Source organism: Poecile atricapillus, chromosome 3 (genome assembly GCF_030490865.1).
Source record: "Poecile atricapillus isolate bPoeAtr1 chromosome 3, bPoeAtr1.hap1, whole genome shotgun sequence".
In the NCBI taxonomy this organism is placed as follows: Eukaryota; Metazoa; Chordata; class Aves; order Passeriformes; family Paridae; genus Poecile; species Poecile atricapillus.
In genome coordinates this window covers 72,539,718-72,559,394 of record NC_081251.1, presented here as the reverse complement: position 1 = coordinate 72,559,394, position 19,677 = coordinate 72,539,718, and the positions used below count along the sequence as shown (strand labels likewise).

Here is a 19,677-nt window from a genome sequence, read left to right as displayed (position 1 = left end):
GGTTTGCATCTATAATTCTCACTCATGTAATTTCTCCTTACATGAGATCCAACGAGCCCCTTTATTCCTGTATTTACACGGTTTGCAGGAATTACTTGCAGCTGAGCTGAATGAGTGTTTCATGTCTTTTGTCCATTAGTTATCCTGTCAGATCTTGCAGCCGACAGAGAAGTGTGAAAAGCTGCACAAGAGCTCTAGTCTACCGAAAAGCAAACGTTTGTCCTAACAGGTACATTGCTTAGCAGACATTATTAGAACCACTCAAAAAACTCCTTGGGGTATTTATGGGACAGTCAAGAACTGGTTAAGTCTCTAACTGGTATCAGATATACAATGTATTTCTGTGTCAAAAATGAGACTTCAATGTTGGACTGTATCTCTCCTGAAGATGGAGCTCTGAGAGGGCTGGGACAGCAAAAGGAAGCAGACTAATTCTCTGAGGAAGTGTAGCTGCATATAGATAGGGTTCAACCAGCAAAACACAACTGTTCGTGCTGCACCATTTTAAATGTTTTAGGAACGAGCTGTGAAAAGGAGCTTTCAGTTTTTAAAATAATTTGAATGTCACCAATCGTGAATGTTGGCAAATGTGGATATCAGCTTGAATTTTCTTCTGTATTTGCTTGTTTCTGTATGCATTTCCTGATTTGGTTTGGTTTGGTTTGTTTTTCTTGAAGTGACAGTAACATGATGATTTAGCATCATATGTATAAAGAATATGTATATATGTGTATAAAGAAGGCTATATAGAAGGATATTATATTAATTTAACAATATAGTGATGCTCCACTAAATTTTGGTATTTTGCTTTTTGCATAAAATCAAAGCCAAAGGAGCTTATTTGAATGAAAAAGACAAAGCACTGACACCGACAGGTGCCTCATACTTCAGTCCCGCTAGATGAACCGTCTCAAGTTTTAGTTTCAGTCATAGGGCACCACAATCCACACAGAAAGCCTAACAGTCCTGAATCTATTATCAAAGAAAACGTTTTTGAAAAGTTATGCCATTTCTTTTTAATATTCTATTTTTAATTAACTTTATCTTAACTGATTTGCTTTGTTGCTAATATACATTCGACTCAACTTCTTCCCCAAGAGGTTGGTACATACCTTCTGAAAGTTTTTTCATACAAACCGATGCTATTGAGCATTTAGTTCCCCTTGAAGGCTAAAATCTATTTTTATACCACAGAATAGCTGTAGTGCGTGGTTGTTATTTACCATAGATGTGAAAGGTATCGAGGTTTGCATGGAATATGGTTTTGCGTATCTATTTATTAAACTAATTAGAAATTTGGGGACAAACACAGGTACACACAGGCTATTTTAAAGATAACTCTTAGTGGAAATACATCCTTCCAAATGGTCTGTGAACAGCTGCTTTTTGATCATATCCAGCCTTTCCCTGCTCCAGCCGGTTAGTGCCAGCTAATCGCATGAACTCAGTGAGGAACAGTACCCAAGGCCACTCTTGTGAATGCTCCGCGGAACGTCCCGAAGGACCAAGCACAGCTTCAGGAACAGCTGAGCGAGAGGACCGCGCTTCACTTTGGCTCTGCGGGCCGGCGGGGCCGGGAGCAGCGCGGACATCCCTCCAGCCCCTCAGCGGCGGGGCCGGTGCCCTGCACCGGCAGCCGCACGCCTGCCGCGGGGTTTCTGCCGCTCGGCGGCAGGGGCCGCGCCGCGCTCGGCTCCGCTCGGCTCTGTTCGGCTCCAGCCGGTGCCGTTCGTCTCCTCTCGGTCACGCGCGGCTCCGTTCGGCTCCCGGCGGCTCGCGCGCGGCCCCGCCCCGCGGTGACGCGCTCAGCGGGCGCCTGGCGGGAGCGCGGGGCGGGCGGCGATCCCACATCCACAGCCATGTTCCCGTCGGCTCCCGCCTCCCCGCGGACCCCGGGCGGCTCGGCCCGCAGGACCCTCGGCAGCGCCGCGCCCAGCCCGCTCTCCCGGCCGGGCGGCAAGAAGAGCCTGCCCGTCGTGGCGGCAGCCGCCTCCCCGGTGCTGTTCTCGCCGGCGGCGCGGAGGAGCGGCTCCCTCTCGGCGCGGTGAGTCCCTCCCCTCGTTGTTAGGTGCTGGAGCCACTGTGGGTTACATTATAGTACTGTACATTAAAGCCGGAAATATACGGTACCTCCTGTTCAGCGTTATGAATGTCTCTTTGTAGGTTATAACTCCTATATCATATGAGATATAAGAACTCCTGTATTTAGAAAGAAGATAAAATAGCCAAAGTTCAAACATTTCACGCCCACCCCTCTCTCCAGCTTCTTCCCCTGTTTTCCCCCTTCCATATGGATCAAAACTGAGATACAGCATGAGCCCCAGATCAGTTTCAGGCTTCATAATCTCTTTTCTCAGGCGTAGCAATTTGTCGTGTTGTTAACATAAAGAGGATTGCCTGTGTTCAGTTTTGGGGAAGTTTTACTTCAACTCTACTTAATTTTTGCAAACCACATGTCAGGATTGTCTACAAGCTATGTATCAGCTTTTGCCATTTCACACGGGGAGTTATGAGATATCATTTCACTTGTGAGGAGAAATAAAACGTGGACATTAAGTTCTAAAAGCAGAGAAATTTGCCCACCTAATTGTGTTCAAAAGACAACAGAGACCTGTGCTGTTCCAGAGAGAGAAGGTGAGGAAAGATGCAAAGCAGCTTATATAAATGATATTGTGAAAGAGGTAGGCAGTGCAGTCTCCACAGCAGACTAAGGATGGTAGAAGTGCTGTTGGATCCAAGCTGCTGTGGGTGTTTGAAGTGTTGCACAGTGTGTACTGCCCAGCTGTGCCAGAGTTAGGGATGGAAGTAGGCCCTGCAGTTAGGGAAGAGCTTCTGCTGAGCTTCTCCTGACATTGTGAATGTCTTTATTCTGTTGGTAACCTGAGTGTAGGGAAGTTGAGTTTGTTGCTGGTGGAGTAATGCCTATTCAAAGTCAGTTCTTTAAAAATAAAGAATTTGATGATTACAGGCTAACAACCTGTAAGGAAGTCACCAAATTATTGCTTTAGGTGGTGTTCCCAGAGGAGGCATGTTTGTTTTACATAAATCTGTTTCTGAATAGATACTCAGGAAGTAAATGTCTGCTGAAACTGATGAAGGAGCAATAAAAAGTTAACTGTAACTTTTTGTTTTGTTTAAGAGCGACTCCTACCAGAGTTATCCAGCTTCCTACAGCAACTGAGACTATTAACTATGATGTTAAGGCTTTTGGATCCTCTCTGCCTGTTAAAGTTATGGAAGCCCTGAAGAAGGCTGATGGTAAGAATTGATGTTCTTTTTCTCCATGAAAATTGATAGGTGAGAGAATTCTTAATGTGCTGTTGATGCCACTGAAATGCTGACTGTAGAGGGGAAGCTAAAACGTCTGTGCCTTGCTTTCAATCCAGCCTGGTTATCTATATAATAATAATTATTACCCACTCATGTGGGTGTGAATGCATGGAAATACCTTTCTGGTGCTGCTTATGCAATTTATTGTAGAAAAACAAGGGGTTTTAGTAACATTTACTTATTGCTTCTTTCTCACCTTTTTTACTTGTTTTGATTTTGCTGCGTCCTAAAGTGGATGCTTAATTTTTTTCTTTATTTCAATTCCCATTTTTTATCTCCTCCAAAAAGCCTTAGTAATACAAACTTTTCCCTAAGTTCAAGAAATTGGTCTCCTATGCAGTTTTTTCTCTGTGAATAAGTTTTTCCTTTATAGTAGATATAAAATGAACCAAATATGTATCTTAAAAATAATAATTGTTTTGCAATTTACAAAGCTGTTATAATCTGCTCTAGATAGATGGAAATGGATTTTAGGGTTGTCTTTTCATTCTCAAAGGTTGAGGGTTTATCAAATGGATTGTTAAACTAGATGTAGTAATTCGATATGTTAATCAAATAGATGGAAATTCTAACATGGAAACTAATCTAATAGAAAATATTTCTTATTTTTGTATAAGAGTGAAAGTTTATTGGTTTAAAGGTTACTCTGCAGTGTTTTAAAAATCTGAATGCTTTAAAAAAGTTACTTTTTTATGCAGCTGATGACCAGCTGAGTGTTCAAGTGGATGAATGTGGATGGGCCTGGCTAGTTCATAAAGAGAGGCTGATTATTTGGAAGATTGGTCAGTCTGCAGTAGCTAAGGTAACTGAAGGGTCAAGATGGAAAGTCTGTATTTTCTGCTATTTGAACTGGTTATGCAGTTATGGGGTTGGGTTTTTTTTTTCAACTGGAGTTTGTCTGGTTTCCCCCAAAAGTCAGGAGGATTGATATGAAGTCATGCTAACAACTGTTACTCATGTAAGTAAGTAACTGAAATTCAAGCTTTTGAGAGAGCTTAAAATTTTTATATTCCTCTCTTGAGTTTTATTTGTCACCTTGTTAATTAATAAGATTAATTATTCATATTTTAATGGGTATGGCTCTTATGTTAGGTAGTCCTGATAAAGCTTATTTTGATATTTAAAATCTAATGGATATATTACAGATTGGTTTAGATTACTCTGGGACTAATTTTCAACTTGCAACAAACCCCAAAAACATGGTTAATTTCAGAGGTACTGAACATATGTTTCACCTAGATTTCTTAGGTCAAGAATTTTTGTATCCCCTCTGGGCAGTGTTTCTTTCAGTGATGGTCAGAGAAAAACTGTAGTTACAAAATCAGTTTCAGTCAGGACAATGCCTGTTATTTATAAAGATCCTGCACTTACAGGGGAGTGTCAGATATACACATTCTGACACTTGGAAAGATTTTACAAGGGATTAAAATTATTCTGGTTGTTTAACTGCCAAGGCATAGGGGTGTGAGGAGTGTTTCCCCACTCTACCCTGTTAGTACCTAATAAGTTTTCTCAAGTGTTTCTAGTTTAATTTTTTTAGAATATTTTATTAAGGAGTAGTCAAATAATCTCCAATAGAAATAATCCAATATTGTAGTGCTGTGAGAAGCATGCAGAAATAACTCAAGAAAACCAGTGATATTTGAAGATGTTTTTTAGCTGTTTGCTGGTTGTGACAACCTTGTTGAAATTGTTTCATGACATTTTTTTGGTTCCCTTGCGCAGTGTCTGGGTTAGCTGAAATGTCATTTTTAGCAGTCTAAAGTCTAAAGATTTTGTGGCAGTGGAATAAGTTCTTCCAGTCTCATATTTATTATGACATCTCTTTCTTTCTTTCAGTTATCTCTGTGCAAGGAATTGCAGCTGCCACCCAGTGACTTCCAGTGGAGTTCTAGTTTAGCAGCTATAGTTTGTCTCAATTCTTCAGGTGAAGCACCTTCTCTTCAGGTGATCAAATTTTACATTTTAGTGTTTAAAAGCGCCTTAAGAATAACTTTGAATATATCCTTCTTTATCAAAAGGATATATTCAAAGTATTTGAAAGCATTTGGTGGTATGCTATCTATTCAGAAGATCAGGATTGATAGTTGACGGTAAATAACTTTAAACAAACTTCTGCTAGTCCTTTTAAATTGCACCATGTTCATCTTACAGGATCAGGTTAAATAATAGTTTTTCTAAAGATTACTTGATGTGCTTTCATAACAAACAAAAATACTGTAAGCCAAGAGGTTAACAAACACCAGGCAATCAAAAATGGGGTCTAACTAAGTGCAGTTTAAGTGCTGACTGAAAACGTTCTTCAGTGGATTAATTCCCAGTATCCATGGATGAGAGGTAAACCCCAGCACCCTCCCTTGGCTGGTCCTTGTAAAGAAGCTGACACTGGAAGGACAGACTTAATCTGTCTTGACTGGTTGGTTTCCTAAGTGGCGTTTTGTTAGTTACTCTGCTAGAGGATGAGGTTCGAAGATTGGTTCTGTTCTGAAAGTATGTTAATGATGATGCTATCATTCACAAGAAGAACCTCTTATTTTCATCTTAGATTTCAGTTAATATATGTGGTGCTCTGATAAAACTGGCTAAGAGGCTCTCCTTGGAAGTAAGGAGCAGCACAGAATATGTAATGCAATCTTTTATTTTGATTTGTTGTGTTACTCCTCCAGATGACAAAAAACAGTTTTAGTATTTTGGGATTATCTCATGAAACCTGAAATGTTCTGACTTAGTCATATCCAAAGAAATTTAAGAGGAAGTAATGCACCTAACCCTAATACTTTTTTTAATGTATTTTAAAATTTCGCTGTCCTTTAGCTTGGTAACTGAAAGTCAGTGTCTAGTAAAAAATTGGTTAGAAAAATCCAAGGATCTCAATAACTCCCAGCTACAGTTCTTCCTTCTAATGTTCTGTAATTTTTACATTTTTTTTAACAACCAGTAGATAAAGTACAATGCTTTTCTCTAAATCTCTTACCTGAACAGTCTCTTACTTCACACTTTTAGTTTGGTATCTGTGATTTCCTGAGTTATGCTTATGCCTGTGCCTTTGAAGAGAAAAGCCACCGTGTGATTTGATATTTCTCTTAAAGACACTAGAGCAGTTTCTTTGTTAAATTATAGTCTGCATTTGAAGTCTTCCATAGTAGCTTTTAACTCTTGGCATCTGAAATTCTCCACAGGCTCTTTTCTGTTTTACAGCTGTAAGTTTTGTTTGCATTTTAGCAGCAGACCCTGAATTATTAGGAATAAGAACCAGTAGAAAATATTCATTAGGAAAATAAATGAGTGTAACAGTCCCTGCACAATTTAAGATGTGCTGCAGAATGTTTTTGTAGTTCAATTCCAGGTTTGTCAGTGTGTATCCATATGTATTTATTGCTTTCTTGTGTCTTTGTCACCCACAATCTTGATATGTAAAATAACATGTTTTAGGTTAAGCTGCATTCTGATATAATATTATTATCATCATCGTCTTGTCTGTTCTCTTAATTACGTTTTTCACTTCAAGTCTCTGGCAATAATGGTTGCCACCAGTGAAGGTTCTGTGCGCTACTGGCCTAATCTTGCACATGAAGGATCCTATACAGACACTTTCACAGACTTTGGAGGCTCTCTGTGCAGTTACCTCACAGCAGTAAAGGTGAGCCAGTATGATATATATTAAAATGCCAGTTCTATTCCTAATCTAAAGATGGAAAAGTATGCTCAGTTTTAATTGTCTTAAATCTGCAATAAATGTTGTGAAGGTAACGCTATTTTTTATCATTAGATTCCAAGAATTACATGAGAGTTTAGTTCTGCTGTTTAACTGAAATTAACTGAAACTAACTGAAACTTAAATAATGGATAAAAATGTCATAACAAAGCTAAGAAAAAGAGTCTCTGCCCCTGCTAAGTACCTGTGAGATGTTTATTTTTTTTCTGAGGATGCCTTGTCTTGTTCCGTGTTTACCCATATGAGCTGACGTGAAGAATTTTAGCTGACAGTAGAGTTTTCTAGAATGTGATTTTTATTTTTCTTTAATGTAGTTGCTTTCTCTTTTTGTTAGGGAGGAAGCTTTATTTTATCATCTTCCAGAGGTCAACTAGTCCGGTTGATACCTGATAGTTCTGGCAAAATTCATCAACACGCCCTGCCGCAGGGACAGGGCATGTTTTCTGGAATCGGTAGAAAGGTTTCTTCTCTCCTGGGTATATTGTCTCCTGGAAATGATGCTGTGGTAAGGTTGAGAAACATTCATCTTTAATTTCTCTTTGTAATTTCTAGCCTGTGTTTAAGAAAGGAAAAAGAAAAGATTGTGTAAGTATGTGTGGTGACAAAAAGAGACAGGAGTCACTCAGCTCATTTATGTTACTTATATTTCTTTGAAATTTGAAACAAAGACAGAAACCAAATAAATCAGTATGTTTTATGAAGGCAAATGCTGGCTTACTCTTTAGATCTGAATAAAAGGAGATTTTGGAATAATAGTCCTTCCTAGGGAAAATGAAATGGTTGCATGTCCTACCCCTTTCTAGTGATAGACTAATTGAAGAAACAACCTGTAATTCTTTTCTGATTCAGCACTGCCAAGGGTTGATGATTGGGTTGTGTTTTGCCAATGAACTCCACGGAAGTTGACAGGAAGTACAAGAAATGTATTTAGTATAGATGTTCTTTTATCTATAAAATAAGGCTTCTCTTGGAAATTATCATAGTGCTCATCTTGAGTGCAGCTTTTGGAGATTGCCCAAGGAAGTTGACTCTTCTTGTGGACTGAGAGTGGTCTAGATTATTCTATCCAAATATTCAGGCTTTCCTTTAACCTTTTTAGCTTTTTCATTTTTTAAATGCAGATTTCTAGTGTTCTTTGGGATAGAGAGAGATCAAGCTTTTACATGCTAACAAGTTCAAATCTAAACAAATGGGAGATTGATGATTCATCAGAACGTTACATTCTCAGCTGGGATATCAACAGGATCCTGAAAGAACATATTACAGATGCAATTTGGGTAAGAGCCAGCTCAGCTGGAAAGGTTTAGTGTGTTCCTTTTAATTGATAGTCTGTTTATATACAGTTACACAACAGATGTATTTCTTTTTTTAGGGGTCTGAAAGTAACTATGAAGATATTAAAGGAGGAGTAAATATACAATACATGGATTTGCAACAGAACCGGTAAGGGAGTATGCTTGCATCTGGTGAGACCTTCATTATTGAGATAAATCTATTCTGTTTTCCTGCAAAAACTTTATGTAAGCAATTGCAGTTTAATTTTGCTGGAGTGCAACTGTTGATAAAGTAAGCACCTTATATTAGGTGATTAGGTTATCCTATATTTCATGCTATCATCTGTTTAGCATTACAAATCCTTTACCTGATAATAATTCCCTTTACTTTTTTTAGTGTCATTTTATCAGGATTGTGTATTTGTTTAGTCTTGATTTTACAAAGACAAAAAATAAGCATGGTAACTTGTTCCAGCAGATGCAGAGGATTTAGAATCTCTTGCATTTGATTTAATTACATGAAATTACAGCTGCCCTGGTTCAGTTTTGTACTGCAATATGAATACTGTTCATAAAGTAACTTGGAAGAACAAATAGCAGTTTTTCTTTCTAAAAAAATAAAAGATTGACCAATATCTAGTTGAGACTGTAGTAAGGTATCTTTTTCTTTTGAGTGCTAGTGTTTGAGCAAGTAAAATATGTAATAATCATCTCTCAGTGGTGTGATATCTGTTGTTGAATAGTGATGGACTGGTCATACTTGCTGCAGCATGGCATCCTGGAGATCGTCCATGTCTTGTCTACTACACTCTGATAACAGTAGAAGATAAAGGCTGTCAGATGTCTGATGATGTTGTTGTGGAGGTCACACAGTATAATCCATCTTTTCAGGTATGCTAATGGAGGTTCAGATACCAGCTTAGGAAAGTTCAGTGTTTCAGACTATTCATGTACATAAATCATGTGTCAGGTTTTTGTCTAAAGGAAAATCAGTTTCCCTTGCAAGTATGTATTTGTAATACTCTGAGGAAAATGTGTACCAGCATCTCTTAATGTTTAGTACCAACAGTATGTAAAGTTTATGCTTTGCTTTTTAAGGTGTAAGATAAAGCCCCCAAAAATAAGTCTAATCTGACTCCTACTGATTTATTTTCATTTTTGTGCTGTCTGTGAAAGTTTCTACAGAGTGATTTTATCGTATGCTCTTGTAATCCATTTAGAACAGATCTCAAACTCTGAGATTTACTGCAGGACAAGGAATTATGAGATCTGTTTTTTGGTCCTTGCTAGACAGCTGGCTTACTGGGAGGGGAGGACACATTGATTGTCTGTGCTGTGTCTTCTGGAGGCATAAAGCTGGGGATTAGGTTTCTTTGGTAAACTTCTTCCACTCTTCCCCCTCTCCCCACTGCCTGTAATGGCATCTTAAAGCTCAAAGGTGGAAGAAGAATGTGAAAACTGTTGAATAATTGATCTGTTTACTTATTGCTCCCTGTGAAATTAGAAAGAATATAATGTATATGGAAGGGGGGAAAAAAACCCAGGATCTAAAATTTTAGGGCAAATTAAAAACAATTTTATTAGTTTTTTAGGTTTTAAGTTGCATCCATACCTCATTGTTAAAAATTAAAACAAGTTCAGGCAACATGGATTAGCATTTAAAATTTTTAAATGTTTAAGGAGTTGATTATATATGTCATATTGTTTGTATTCAACACTTGCAGTCAGAAGATGAAGTGTTGTGCTGCCTGGTAGTCCCAGATTACTTCAGCCATGCTGCTTACCTTTATAAGGAAGATGAAGTGTTTGCTTGTTCCACTGGAACTGGCAGAATTTCCTTACCACAGGAAAAAATCATATTTGGCATACAAGGTAACTTGCTGTGGAGGGAAGTCACATTTTGTTGGTACCTCCTAATTCTTTATGTTACAGTATTTAGATATCTCAGAGAGCAGTGTCATAGTTGTGCTCTTTTGTTAAATGTTTCAAGTTGGGAATTTCTCTTAAGTGCATGAAGAAGTGTTGATGTGACATCCATTATTGTTACTCAACAATGTTTCAAATGAAAACAAAACAGATCCCTGTTCTTGATATATGAAAGAATGGGGATTTTGCTTGTGGGGCTTTTTCCTTGCTTTTTCTCTTTTCTAACATTCACTGTAGGTTGATTTTTTTCCTTGAAATTAACTCAGTGCCAGATGTCTCTAAGTACATCATCCATGACCTTCAAAGGTGTTTTCAAGTATGGTAGGAACATTGGTCCTTAGGTAGAATTTAAATTAACCAAATCTTTAATTTTTTTCTTCTTTTTCTTTTTTTTTTTTTTAACACTTGCAGTATCTGGAAGTCTACATCTAGAGTAGCAAATAGTTCCACAATTTTTCCAAGTCAGGTCCAGTTATCAATTACTGTTGGTTGTTTAATGACAAAAGTCAATAATTGTCTATGAAATTCTTAAGTTTTGGTTTTAAAATGTAGTGGTATTTATGTGCTTGCTTTTTTTCCCTCTCCTTATTTTAGGAGATAGTATTTTAGGAGCAGGTTCCTGTAATAGCCTTCCCATCTTCTTTGCCAAAAAAAGTGGACTTCTCACTATCTTGTCCAGGGAAAATATTTCTGTGCTTCCTGAAGACCTTGAAGATGCCCTGTCCTCTTCTATTGCTGGACCAAGAAGTGAGGTAATGGTTATTTGCTTGCCTGGTTGAAAACAAGGTACAAGAAAAGTGTTTTTTTATGTCACTTTTGAATTATCACTGTGAAAATCCTGGCTTGTTTGGGTTTTAAAATTTTGGGTTTTTTAAATAGAGACTCAAATACTTGTAATGGAGGTAGTTTTCAAGACAAAAATTTTTACATATGCCAGTCTGGGTAGATTTTTTTGCTTTCCTTTGTTTCACAGTTGAGGTTTCCATGAAATGTTTTCCTTGTGGATGTGTTGCTGTCTATCACTAGGCCTAACATAACACTATAATCCGTTGTTAGTATTAACTAGTATTTTAGTGGAAGGCCTTTGTGTGATTGCTCTGATTAAACTGTTTTTCTTAACAAACTCGTTTCTAGTTAAGTTTGTCTGCAGTTAAACCGTTTTAGTGGATGATAGTACTCAATAATACCTTCAAAATCCTATCAAAAATGGTGTGTTTGAATCTTCAAATAACTATCATTAAAAAATCTGATGGGCAGAATGAGTTGGTGTAAGTTCCTTTGCAGATGGTGTGAATTGTGGTCAAACCTCTGTGTGACTTTCATTGTAATGTGTCTTAGAGGTTTATGTTTGACTTAATAAACAACTGCTTCCTGGTGGTGATTATATTTTAAATCTGTGGCATTACTACTTAAAAATTTTGTTTTCATTTCATAATGAAGATTAATATTTGTCTTTTAGCTGATGTTTTTATTTTGCGTTTTCAGAGTCCTGCATTTGATGCAACTGGTAGGCTAGAAATTATAGCTCAAGAAGATAAAACCAAATTACTGAAAGCTGCTTTTCTACAGTACTGCAGGTAGAAATTGCACTTTGTTTTTGACACTTTGCTGTTTTTCAAGGCACTGTTGTATTTGAGTAAGAGATTGTCTTGGGTAGGATATTCCTGTGTTATTTTAGTTGTAGCTATTTTAATGACACACATCTTTATTAGGAAAGTGTTAAATACAGCTTTGGCTAGTGAAGAAGGGATATGTGCTAGAAAGGAGCAGACTTCTGTAATTTCAGTCATTTGTCACTTACTCTGTGTAAATTCTATGTGTACATTTGTGCCAGTGAAACAACTTTCAACTTTGCATTTTGTCTTCTTTATTCTTTACTAAGTAGTGTTTTGTTGTTGAAAAAACTTTCTTGTCCTCATTTTTATTTGCCTAGTTGTTTTCAGTATTACTTTTGAATATACTTATGACCATGAAGATTAACTGCTATGGCAGACTTTGGGCAGGATGATATTTTTTTTCAGATTGGCTGATATGGAAGAATGAGTGGAAAAAAATACCCTGTTTGTCAAACTATCCTGATTAAACAGTTGGAGTATGGGGAGGCATGCAATGCTCCTGAAAGGTTTGATGTTGAGTGATGTAAACAAAGGAGGAGAAGGAGAAAGAAGATAAACAGATCTGTAGGCTTAGCCTAATTATATTTAGACACGATTGTTTTCAATATTTTTGTATTCAAAAAACGAAACAAGCAACCCCCAAACCCTCTTTAGGACTAATCTCCTAAAAGGATCTTAAAACTTGGAAGGAACAGGTTTAAGATAACAAGATGGCTTTTGCCATAGAACTTCATGTGAGGTAAAAGATAATGAAGGGGATTAGGCACAGAGAATAAAGGATGCCAGTACAAGATCTGTAAACAGGCACAGAATTTAGACAAATTCTGCATGTGTTCAGAAGTGTCATTAAACAGAAGTGCTGCTGAAGATGTCTGGAATAGCTGTGGTGTGAGAGCACAGCTAACAAACATCTCATTGAGGATGCGTACAAGGGAACTGAAAACAAAAGGAAGTGGGAGGTAGTAAGGAAAAGTGTGAAACAGTATGAAAATTGGAAGTTATTTCAATAAAAATCTGGGTTATATTTATGAAACTAGAAGAAAATAATAATTTTATGTATATAATAGTTATTCTGAATTTTCTTTTCAGAAAAAAATAGTCTGGTAAAATGAATGGAGCAGTCTTGCACAGAACAGGTGTAGCAGTGGCCTATCCAGATGGCCAGTGAGTTGATGCAGACCAAATAATGGAAGGTTGTGCAGCCACTGGACGTGTAAAGTGTACCAAGTGTTTCAGCTGTACAGTGAGCTCTGGCAGCTTTACAGACCTAGTGATCTTTAGAGGGGATAGGAAGTTCTATGGAAAGATCAAGTTGACCCTTTTTGAGGGTGCTTCATGATTTGAAGGAGCTAATAAAGTCCCATGTAATTTCCTTAAAAACACATCCTGTTGTGTAGTAAAGATGGGACTTTAATTTTTAACAGAAAATCCAGTATATTCCAGTTTTTCAAAAGTATCCTTTGCTTTAGTTATCTTTGTGCAATTTTTGGATGCACTGCTGGGTTGTTTTTTTTTAATTTGTAGACATCTTAGTCATGTGAGCATTCAAGCTGAAAGTTTCAGGAAAAATATAAATACTTCCAGTACTGGACTCACAATATCCCTTCTCAGTCGAAATACTATAACATTTTAGTCACAAAATCAAATCACTGGGTTTTGTGTATATTGCATAATTCTTACATAGAAGTACAACTTCATACCTAGGAGATCTGTGTTTGCTTGCTTCTTGCTCTTTTACTTATTGATATGAATAAGAGTGGAGTCTTTGAAATTATAGGAAATAAAAATAATGCATTTTATTGGCTGAAGCATTTTCCTCACAGCTTTTACAAGCTTCCCCTCTATTGCCATTAGTACATTAGTGGGGGATGAGAAAATGGAGAAAGTTTTAAAGCAAGCAGTAGAAATTTAGTGACTTAACTACCAGATACATCTAGTCTTAGCTCTTTGTGACGAGTCTTTTCTCTTTAATAATAATGGAGGTAATAAAAAAAAATGTGCCTTGACTCCTGGTTTGTGCTCTTTTGATTTATAAGTTGTGCAGCCTACTTGCTTTTAAAGAATTGGAATGCTTTTTATCCACAGTTAGTTTAGAGAGTGCAAAAAATGTTAGATGTGTATTATCTAAAGCACTTCACAAAAAGTGTATCAGAAAATCCTGATTAACTAAGGGCTTCTTTTTTCAATAATCTTGTCAGTTGATTTTATTTAGCATGCTGTGTTTCATTTATTTCAGAAAAGATATAGTCAATGCACAAAGCATGGTAATTGAGGTCTTTCCAAGTAATGCAGATATGGATTCTGATGCTGAACTGGATAGAGCAGTGACTCAGATCAGTGTGGACTTAATGGATGATTACCCTGCCTCTGATCCAAGATGGGCTGAATCTGTACCTGAAGGTAAATGTAATTTGTTGGGTTTTGAGCTTTTTGGGGGTTTTTGTTTGTTTGGGTTTTTTATTTGCTTGGTTGTGGGTTGGGGATTTTTTGTTTCGGGTGTTTTTTATTGTTGTTTTGGGTTTTTTTTGGTGCGGGGATTGGTTGGGTTTGTTGGGTTTTTTTCCTGAAAACAGTATCTATAATATTCTAAATAACATTATACTTTAAGCTTTGCAAAGAAGGAATAGGTGTCCCTTGCTCTCTATCACCACTAGATACATTTCCAGAAAGACTTAAAGATGATTAATTATGATATTACTAGATAAACTTGCAGTCTGCTGTGATTAGTTCTTAACTTCATACGGTAAGCACAAACAGCAAGGAAAACATATTTCTGAGAAGAGTACTTTGTGCAAGGATGAGATCACTTTAGTATTTCCAAGATCTCTTGTGTAGTTTTGAATCATTTTCCAAAAAATAGATGTGTTAAGAGAGAGCTTTTTTGTTCATTCTTAGCCCTTTTGTCAGTGTAACTGCACAAGTTCTGCTCACCTTGGATCCTGGGTAGAGTGAGCTGGTGTTCCTCTGGGGCTTTGGTATTTATGTCTGCCTAAAAAAGGACTAGAGAAGTTGGTTTACAAGTATTTGTTGTGCAAAAAGGATTAAAGCAGGCATGTTTTCAGCAAGAAACTTCTTTGTTCAAGCTTTGGTGTCTCTTAACAGTTTTAATTTGAAATTGGCCTCGAACCTCTAGGTGGTAGTTGCCAGTTACGGAGTAGGGGCCTAATTTGAAAATTCATGTAAACAGTTGTAGATGGATGATGTTTCCTGTTGTTGTTTGTGTGGGGCAGCCAGTTGGAAATTGTCAAGCATCACATCCTCACTATTTTCTGAATCAACTTTATTTTTAATTTGGCAGCCTGCCTGTGTTTATTTCTGAGTAAAGCCAGAAATGAAAATTGATAGCTTCTTGGAAATTGTCTTGCTATTTTTGCTCAGTGGTAGTTCTTCCAAGCTTTTTATCTTGATACTATAAGCACACAGTTTATAAAAAAAATCTGGATGCAGAGTTAATTAGATACAAATTCCTGTTAACGCTAGTTACTAGTTTCTAGTAGCTGTGGTCTAGGGCATAATAAATTTAACAATAGCTAGTCCACCATGAGGATAAAAATATGAGTCTGAATCCTACTAAAACTAGAATATGCTCATGAGCTGCTATTTTCACAGCATATTGAGTATTTCAGAATAGTACTGATCTAAAGATACTTTATTTCTTCTAAAAGCTTTACCTCAGCCATGATAGAGTTGAAGAAACCTGATTAAAAATTGCATGGTAAGTAGTATATAAATGTGTGTATATACTGTAAAAAGTACCAGTGTGATACCACTGTAAAAACTGACAGATCAGTTTACCTCAGAGGCAAAAAACATAGTTGTCCAGAAATGAAGATATCAAGTGCTCTGACCTAAGATTTTACTTTTTTTAGAAGCAGCTGGTTTCAGCAACACATCTCTAATTCTTCTTCATCAGCTAGAGGATAAGACAAAAGCGCACTCCTTCTTCATAGAGTTTCTTCATCAGGTAAATCCTACTGTTCTGTTGGTATTAGCACACAGTTTATTACTTTGTCTTGATTCGTCTAGAACACTCTTTAAAGTGCATGGGGTATTTTGTTTTGGTTTTTTTTCATAAAAGGTTGGTGTGTTTGAACGTCTGGGCAGTTTTCCAGTGCGAGGGATGCCGATGGCCACTCAGCTGTTGCTCTGTGAGCATGCAGAGAAACTGGCAGCAGCTATTGTTCTCAAGAATCACCACTCTAGGCTGCCTGAGCTGGTGAATGCTGCTATACTGATTGCATTAAACAAAAGGGAATGTGATATTCCACCAAGCCTTACCCCTGCGGATGTATTCTTCAGGGAGGTAAGAAACCTGTCCTTCCTGAATTACTGTATAGCCTTGCATGTGGTAAACATTACAATGCTTTGAAGTGTACTTTGAAACTTTCCCCTGTGAAACTGTAAAAATCAATTCAACTTTACACAACTACCCTTTAAATAGGGTTAATGTGATAGTGTTTTCCTCACTTTTTGGTGTCTGCAGCTGAAACATGAATTTCGACAAATTTTAGTAGAAGTAAAGTTGTTACAATTTCCAACTACCCAACATGGATGAGCGATGGAAAAGACAACTGAAATTCTCTGACACATAAGAAAATGTATGCTAAACTATAATTTTTAAGGGATGAACTGAAGAGTATGAAGCTTTCCAGATAGGAGAGCTGCTTTGATGAGCTGTCCTGGATGGAATTACATTAATTCAGTCGCTTATAATTTTTGTCTTCTCTAACATTAGTCAAGCTAAGTTAGTTCTCAGTTTATGCTGCGTTCCAGTCAAGTGCTCCGTCTTTATTTCTTTCTTCCTTCTTAAGAAGAACTATGCACAAAACATTTATTCTTAGCAGGTTTTTTACTGCAGAGAACAATAGTTGCTAAGGGAGAAAGATAAATATAAAAGAAAACAGAAATAATAGTCTGCTATTTTAAAGCAGATTTTTTATCCAGTATAGTTTATCTAACAAAGATTCTACTGCCAAATATTCCAGAAAATTCTAGAGGAATATGCTTAATGGAAGTGTATGGAGTTGTCTCCAGAAATGAGGACTTTATTTTTTTTCCCTTTTAGTTTTAAGTCCAGAAAGAAGGTATTTGTTTGTAGTTTTAAGTATTGTATGAACCATAAGCTGATGATCTCATTATGCATTAAGGTAGTTGATAGTTTTTTTATATTTTTTGCTATTTATGTGGTTTATACTAATGTTCTTATTTTTCTATACAGCTCTTGGCTTTTAGGTATCAGCTGATAGTGGACATGTTTGTGTTCAGTGTAACTTTTCTTTCTGTCTTCAAGGTATCCCAGATAGATTCCATCTTTGAATGCTTATTAGAAGAGGAGGAACAAATCCTGAAAGATATGCCTATTGAATCAATTGAGTGGGCCCAGATAGTTGTCAATGTGAACAACATCATTAAGGTACAGAGCTGCCTTCATCAAGATGTTTGTGGGAGGGGAAGATAAACATTAAAGAGCACAGAACAAGTGTAGCACATCCGAGTTACTGACATGAGAAGAAAAGTGAATGTGTTTTCACATGTCCAAATACAGTAGGAAGGAAAAGACAGCCTTGGGCAGAATTAGGGATGTTCCTTTTCCTCCTGAGCTACTGTTAAAGGTAATTTGAGAAGTTGGAGCTTTGTTGGAAGTTGTGAAGTCATGAATATGTAGCAAAATGTTAAGAGCTTGTGTTCTTGCACTGAGGTTTCTTCCTCAGTCAGAATGTTCCCTTCTGTCCAGCTGAGAAAGTGGTGTAGAAAGTGTGTGGATATTAAAAGAAGATTTCAGAATTACAAAAGACAGCATCTTTGTGCTTGGTGTATACTGAGGTAGACTTTAAAATTCTCACATCCTTACCTTTCAATAGGATATGCTACAAGCTGCCTGTCAATATCGTCAGTCTAGAGCTTCTTTATATAAAACAGGAGAACTTCCAGAAAGAGAACCTGAATATATTCCATGGACAGGTGAGAAAATACTATTACAAGTTCATAAGTTTCAGAACAGATGAATTTAAGTTGGAATTTTAAACTCACTGTTAAAAGCTGCCACAGGGTTGTCAGTGAGAGTAAGTGAAAATGAAGTTTTCATTGGGGGAGTGAAATGGGATGAATCAATGAAACTTAGTTTGTCCAGTACTGATGATGGCTTTTTAAAACTTGCATTGCAAACTTGGCTATAAAATCACAAGTTTAGGAAACTAATTTTAGAATTTTTATAATTTTTTTTAAGGCATTGGTTCTGGTTGGCAGATCTGTGGGGTACATAACATTAAAATAAATCATCAAATATGACCAGTAGCTGTTTTAAAAGGACTGATGATTCTTTACTTGCTTAAATGTGTTTAGTTTTGATGGTTTAATAGTGTGAAAAACTATCAGAACAAATGTTCTTAGAAGCAGGCACTTTCCAGTTGGTGCTTAAGCTTCCTTGTAGCCTCTGCATGTAAAATGCATTTGTTTAGTGGTTCCAAGACAAAAATCTTGCAATCCGTATTCCTCCTCACAAAAGCGGGAGCCATGCAAACTCTTTTGTTCTTGTGTTTTGATGACCATATCAAAGTATTTATATCACGTTAACAGAAGTTACTTTTTCCTCGTGTGTATTCTCTTACTTTGCCCCGAAATAGTGCAAGTAATCATTTTCTTCTGCAAAAAGAGCTGATGCTGGTAGTTGGCAGCATAGATCTGCATAGCTCAGGCTTTTTGTTTACCACGTCTTGGCCCAGTTTACTGTGTAAAAGTAGATGGGAGTAGTCATTTATTGCAGAGGTGGAGTTCTTACTTTGATTTTCAAAACAAAAACATTTATTAGGTTTTTTTTCCTTGTATTTTTTTATTTTTTAAATTATATACAGTAATGTTTTTCTTACACTTTGCCATAGATTTCTGTGGTGATTGGAGTATTGCTTTAACGTTCCCCGTGTTGTTTTCCCAAGCCTCCAGTGGCCTCCGCGCGGCAATAGCGCGTCAGCACGGTGTCATCCTGAAGGTGGTGTATCCCCAGGTGGACAGCAACCTCCGCAGCATCGTGGCCGAGCAGCTGGTGGCACTCCTGGATTGCTTCCTGGATGGCTACGTGGCTCAGCTGAAGTCTGTGGATCGTCTGGCTGATCAGGAGCGGTACAGCAGCGTGGAAATGGAATACGTCCAGAAAAGATCGGAGCTCTTGTCCCCTCTCCGTGAGTGCTCTCCGTGTTCTTTAGCTCAAAGATTGAATGGTCTGTTTGATGAGGAAATAACACCAATTTGATAAAGTAAATGGCGTCTGTGTATGAATTGTGCTTGCTTTACACAGCTGCTTTCGGAGTACAAATGGCTGGTGTATGATCTAATGAGATAATTACAAAGTAAAAGCAGGTTACAAGTTAACCTCCAGGACTGCACTCCATGTGCCTGCTTGAATTTTTGTCTACTGCTAACTTGTTAGTAGATTTTATCTTGTGCTGCCTGGCTGAAAGCAGCCTGTAAATGGATTCTAAATGTTTATATTGTTGCAAGTTGAGATAAACCTGTTTGCCTGAAAGTTTGTTTGGTGTTTATCAGTGAATAGTTACTTTTTGAATCCAAATTATTTAATAACTGTACTTAGTGTTTAAGGTGTTGGATGAGGTCAAGTCCTGAATGAGTAAGCCATAGAAAAGCTCCCTTTTAAAATGGAAATGAGTTGGTGTAAATGCATTTTAGTAACTTTGGAAAGTTTAATTTTTTTACTGAAGTAAATTATATAAGTAGAATAATCTAATGATAGTTTTTGAGCATTCTTAGAAAAAAACTAAAATTTTCATTGTCCATTTTCCTGACATTCATGGGCCCTGTTAGC

General features: G+C 37.2%; 1 protein-coding gene across 1 annotated transcript in view; it reads left to right on the top strand.

Annotated features, from left to right (window-relative positions):
- Positions 1–1,774: 1,774 nt before the first annotated feature.
- Positions 1,775–19,677, top strand: part of NUP133 (nucleoporin 133) — a 30,329-nt gene continuing 12,426 nt past the window's right edge. Inside the window, exons 1-18 of the mRNA XM_058836142.1 lie at positions 1,775–2,044; positions 3,140–3,258; positions 4,029–4,132; positions 5,170–5,277; positions 6,839–6,970; positions 7,380–7,550; positions 8,167–8,322; positions 8,418–8,488; positions 9,063–9,210; positions 10,044–10,191; positions 10,840–10,997; positions 11,731–11,822; positions 14,098–14,261; positions 15,731–15,825; positions 15,940–16,164; positions 17,152–17,274; positions 17,723–17,822; positions 18,794–19,036. Coding sequence (XP_058692125.1) covers positions 1,860–2,044; positions 3,140–3,258; positions 4,029–4,132; positions 5,170–5,277; positions 6,839–6,970; positions 7,380–7,550; positions 8,167–8,322; positions 8,418–8,488; positions 9,063–9,210; positions 10,044–10,191; positions 10,840–10,997; positions 11,731–11,822; positions 14,098–14,261; positions 15,731–15,825; positions 15,940–16,164; positions 17,152–17,274; positions 17,723–17,822; positions 18,794–19,036 — 2,542 coding nt within the window. The 5' untranslated portion in view covers positions 1,775–1,859. The remainder of the gene's footprint in view (positions 2,045–3,139; positions 3,259–4,028; positions 4,133–5,169; positions 5,278–6,838; positions 6,971–7,379; positions 7,551–8,166; positions 8,323–8,417; positions 8,489–9,062; positions 9,211–10,043; positions 10,192–10,839; positions 10,998–11,730; positions 11,823–14,097; positions 14,262–15,730; positions 15,826–15,939; positions 16,165–17,151; positions 17,275–17,722; positions 17,823–18,793; positions 19,037–19,677) is intronic.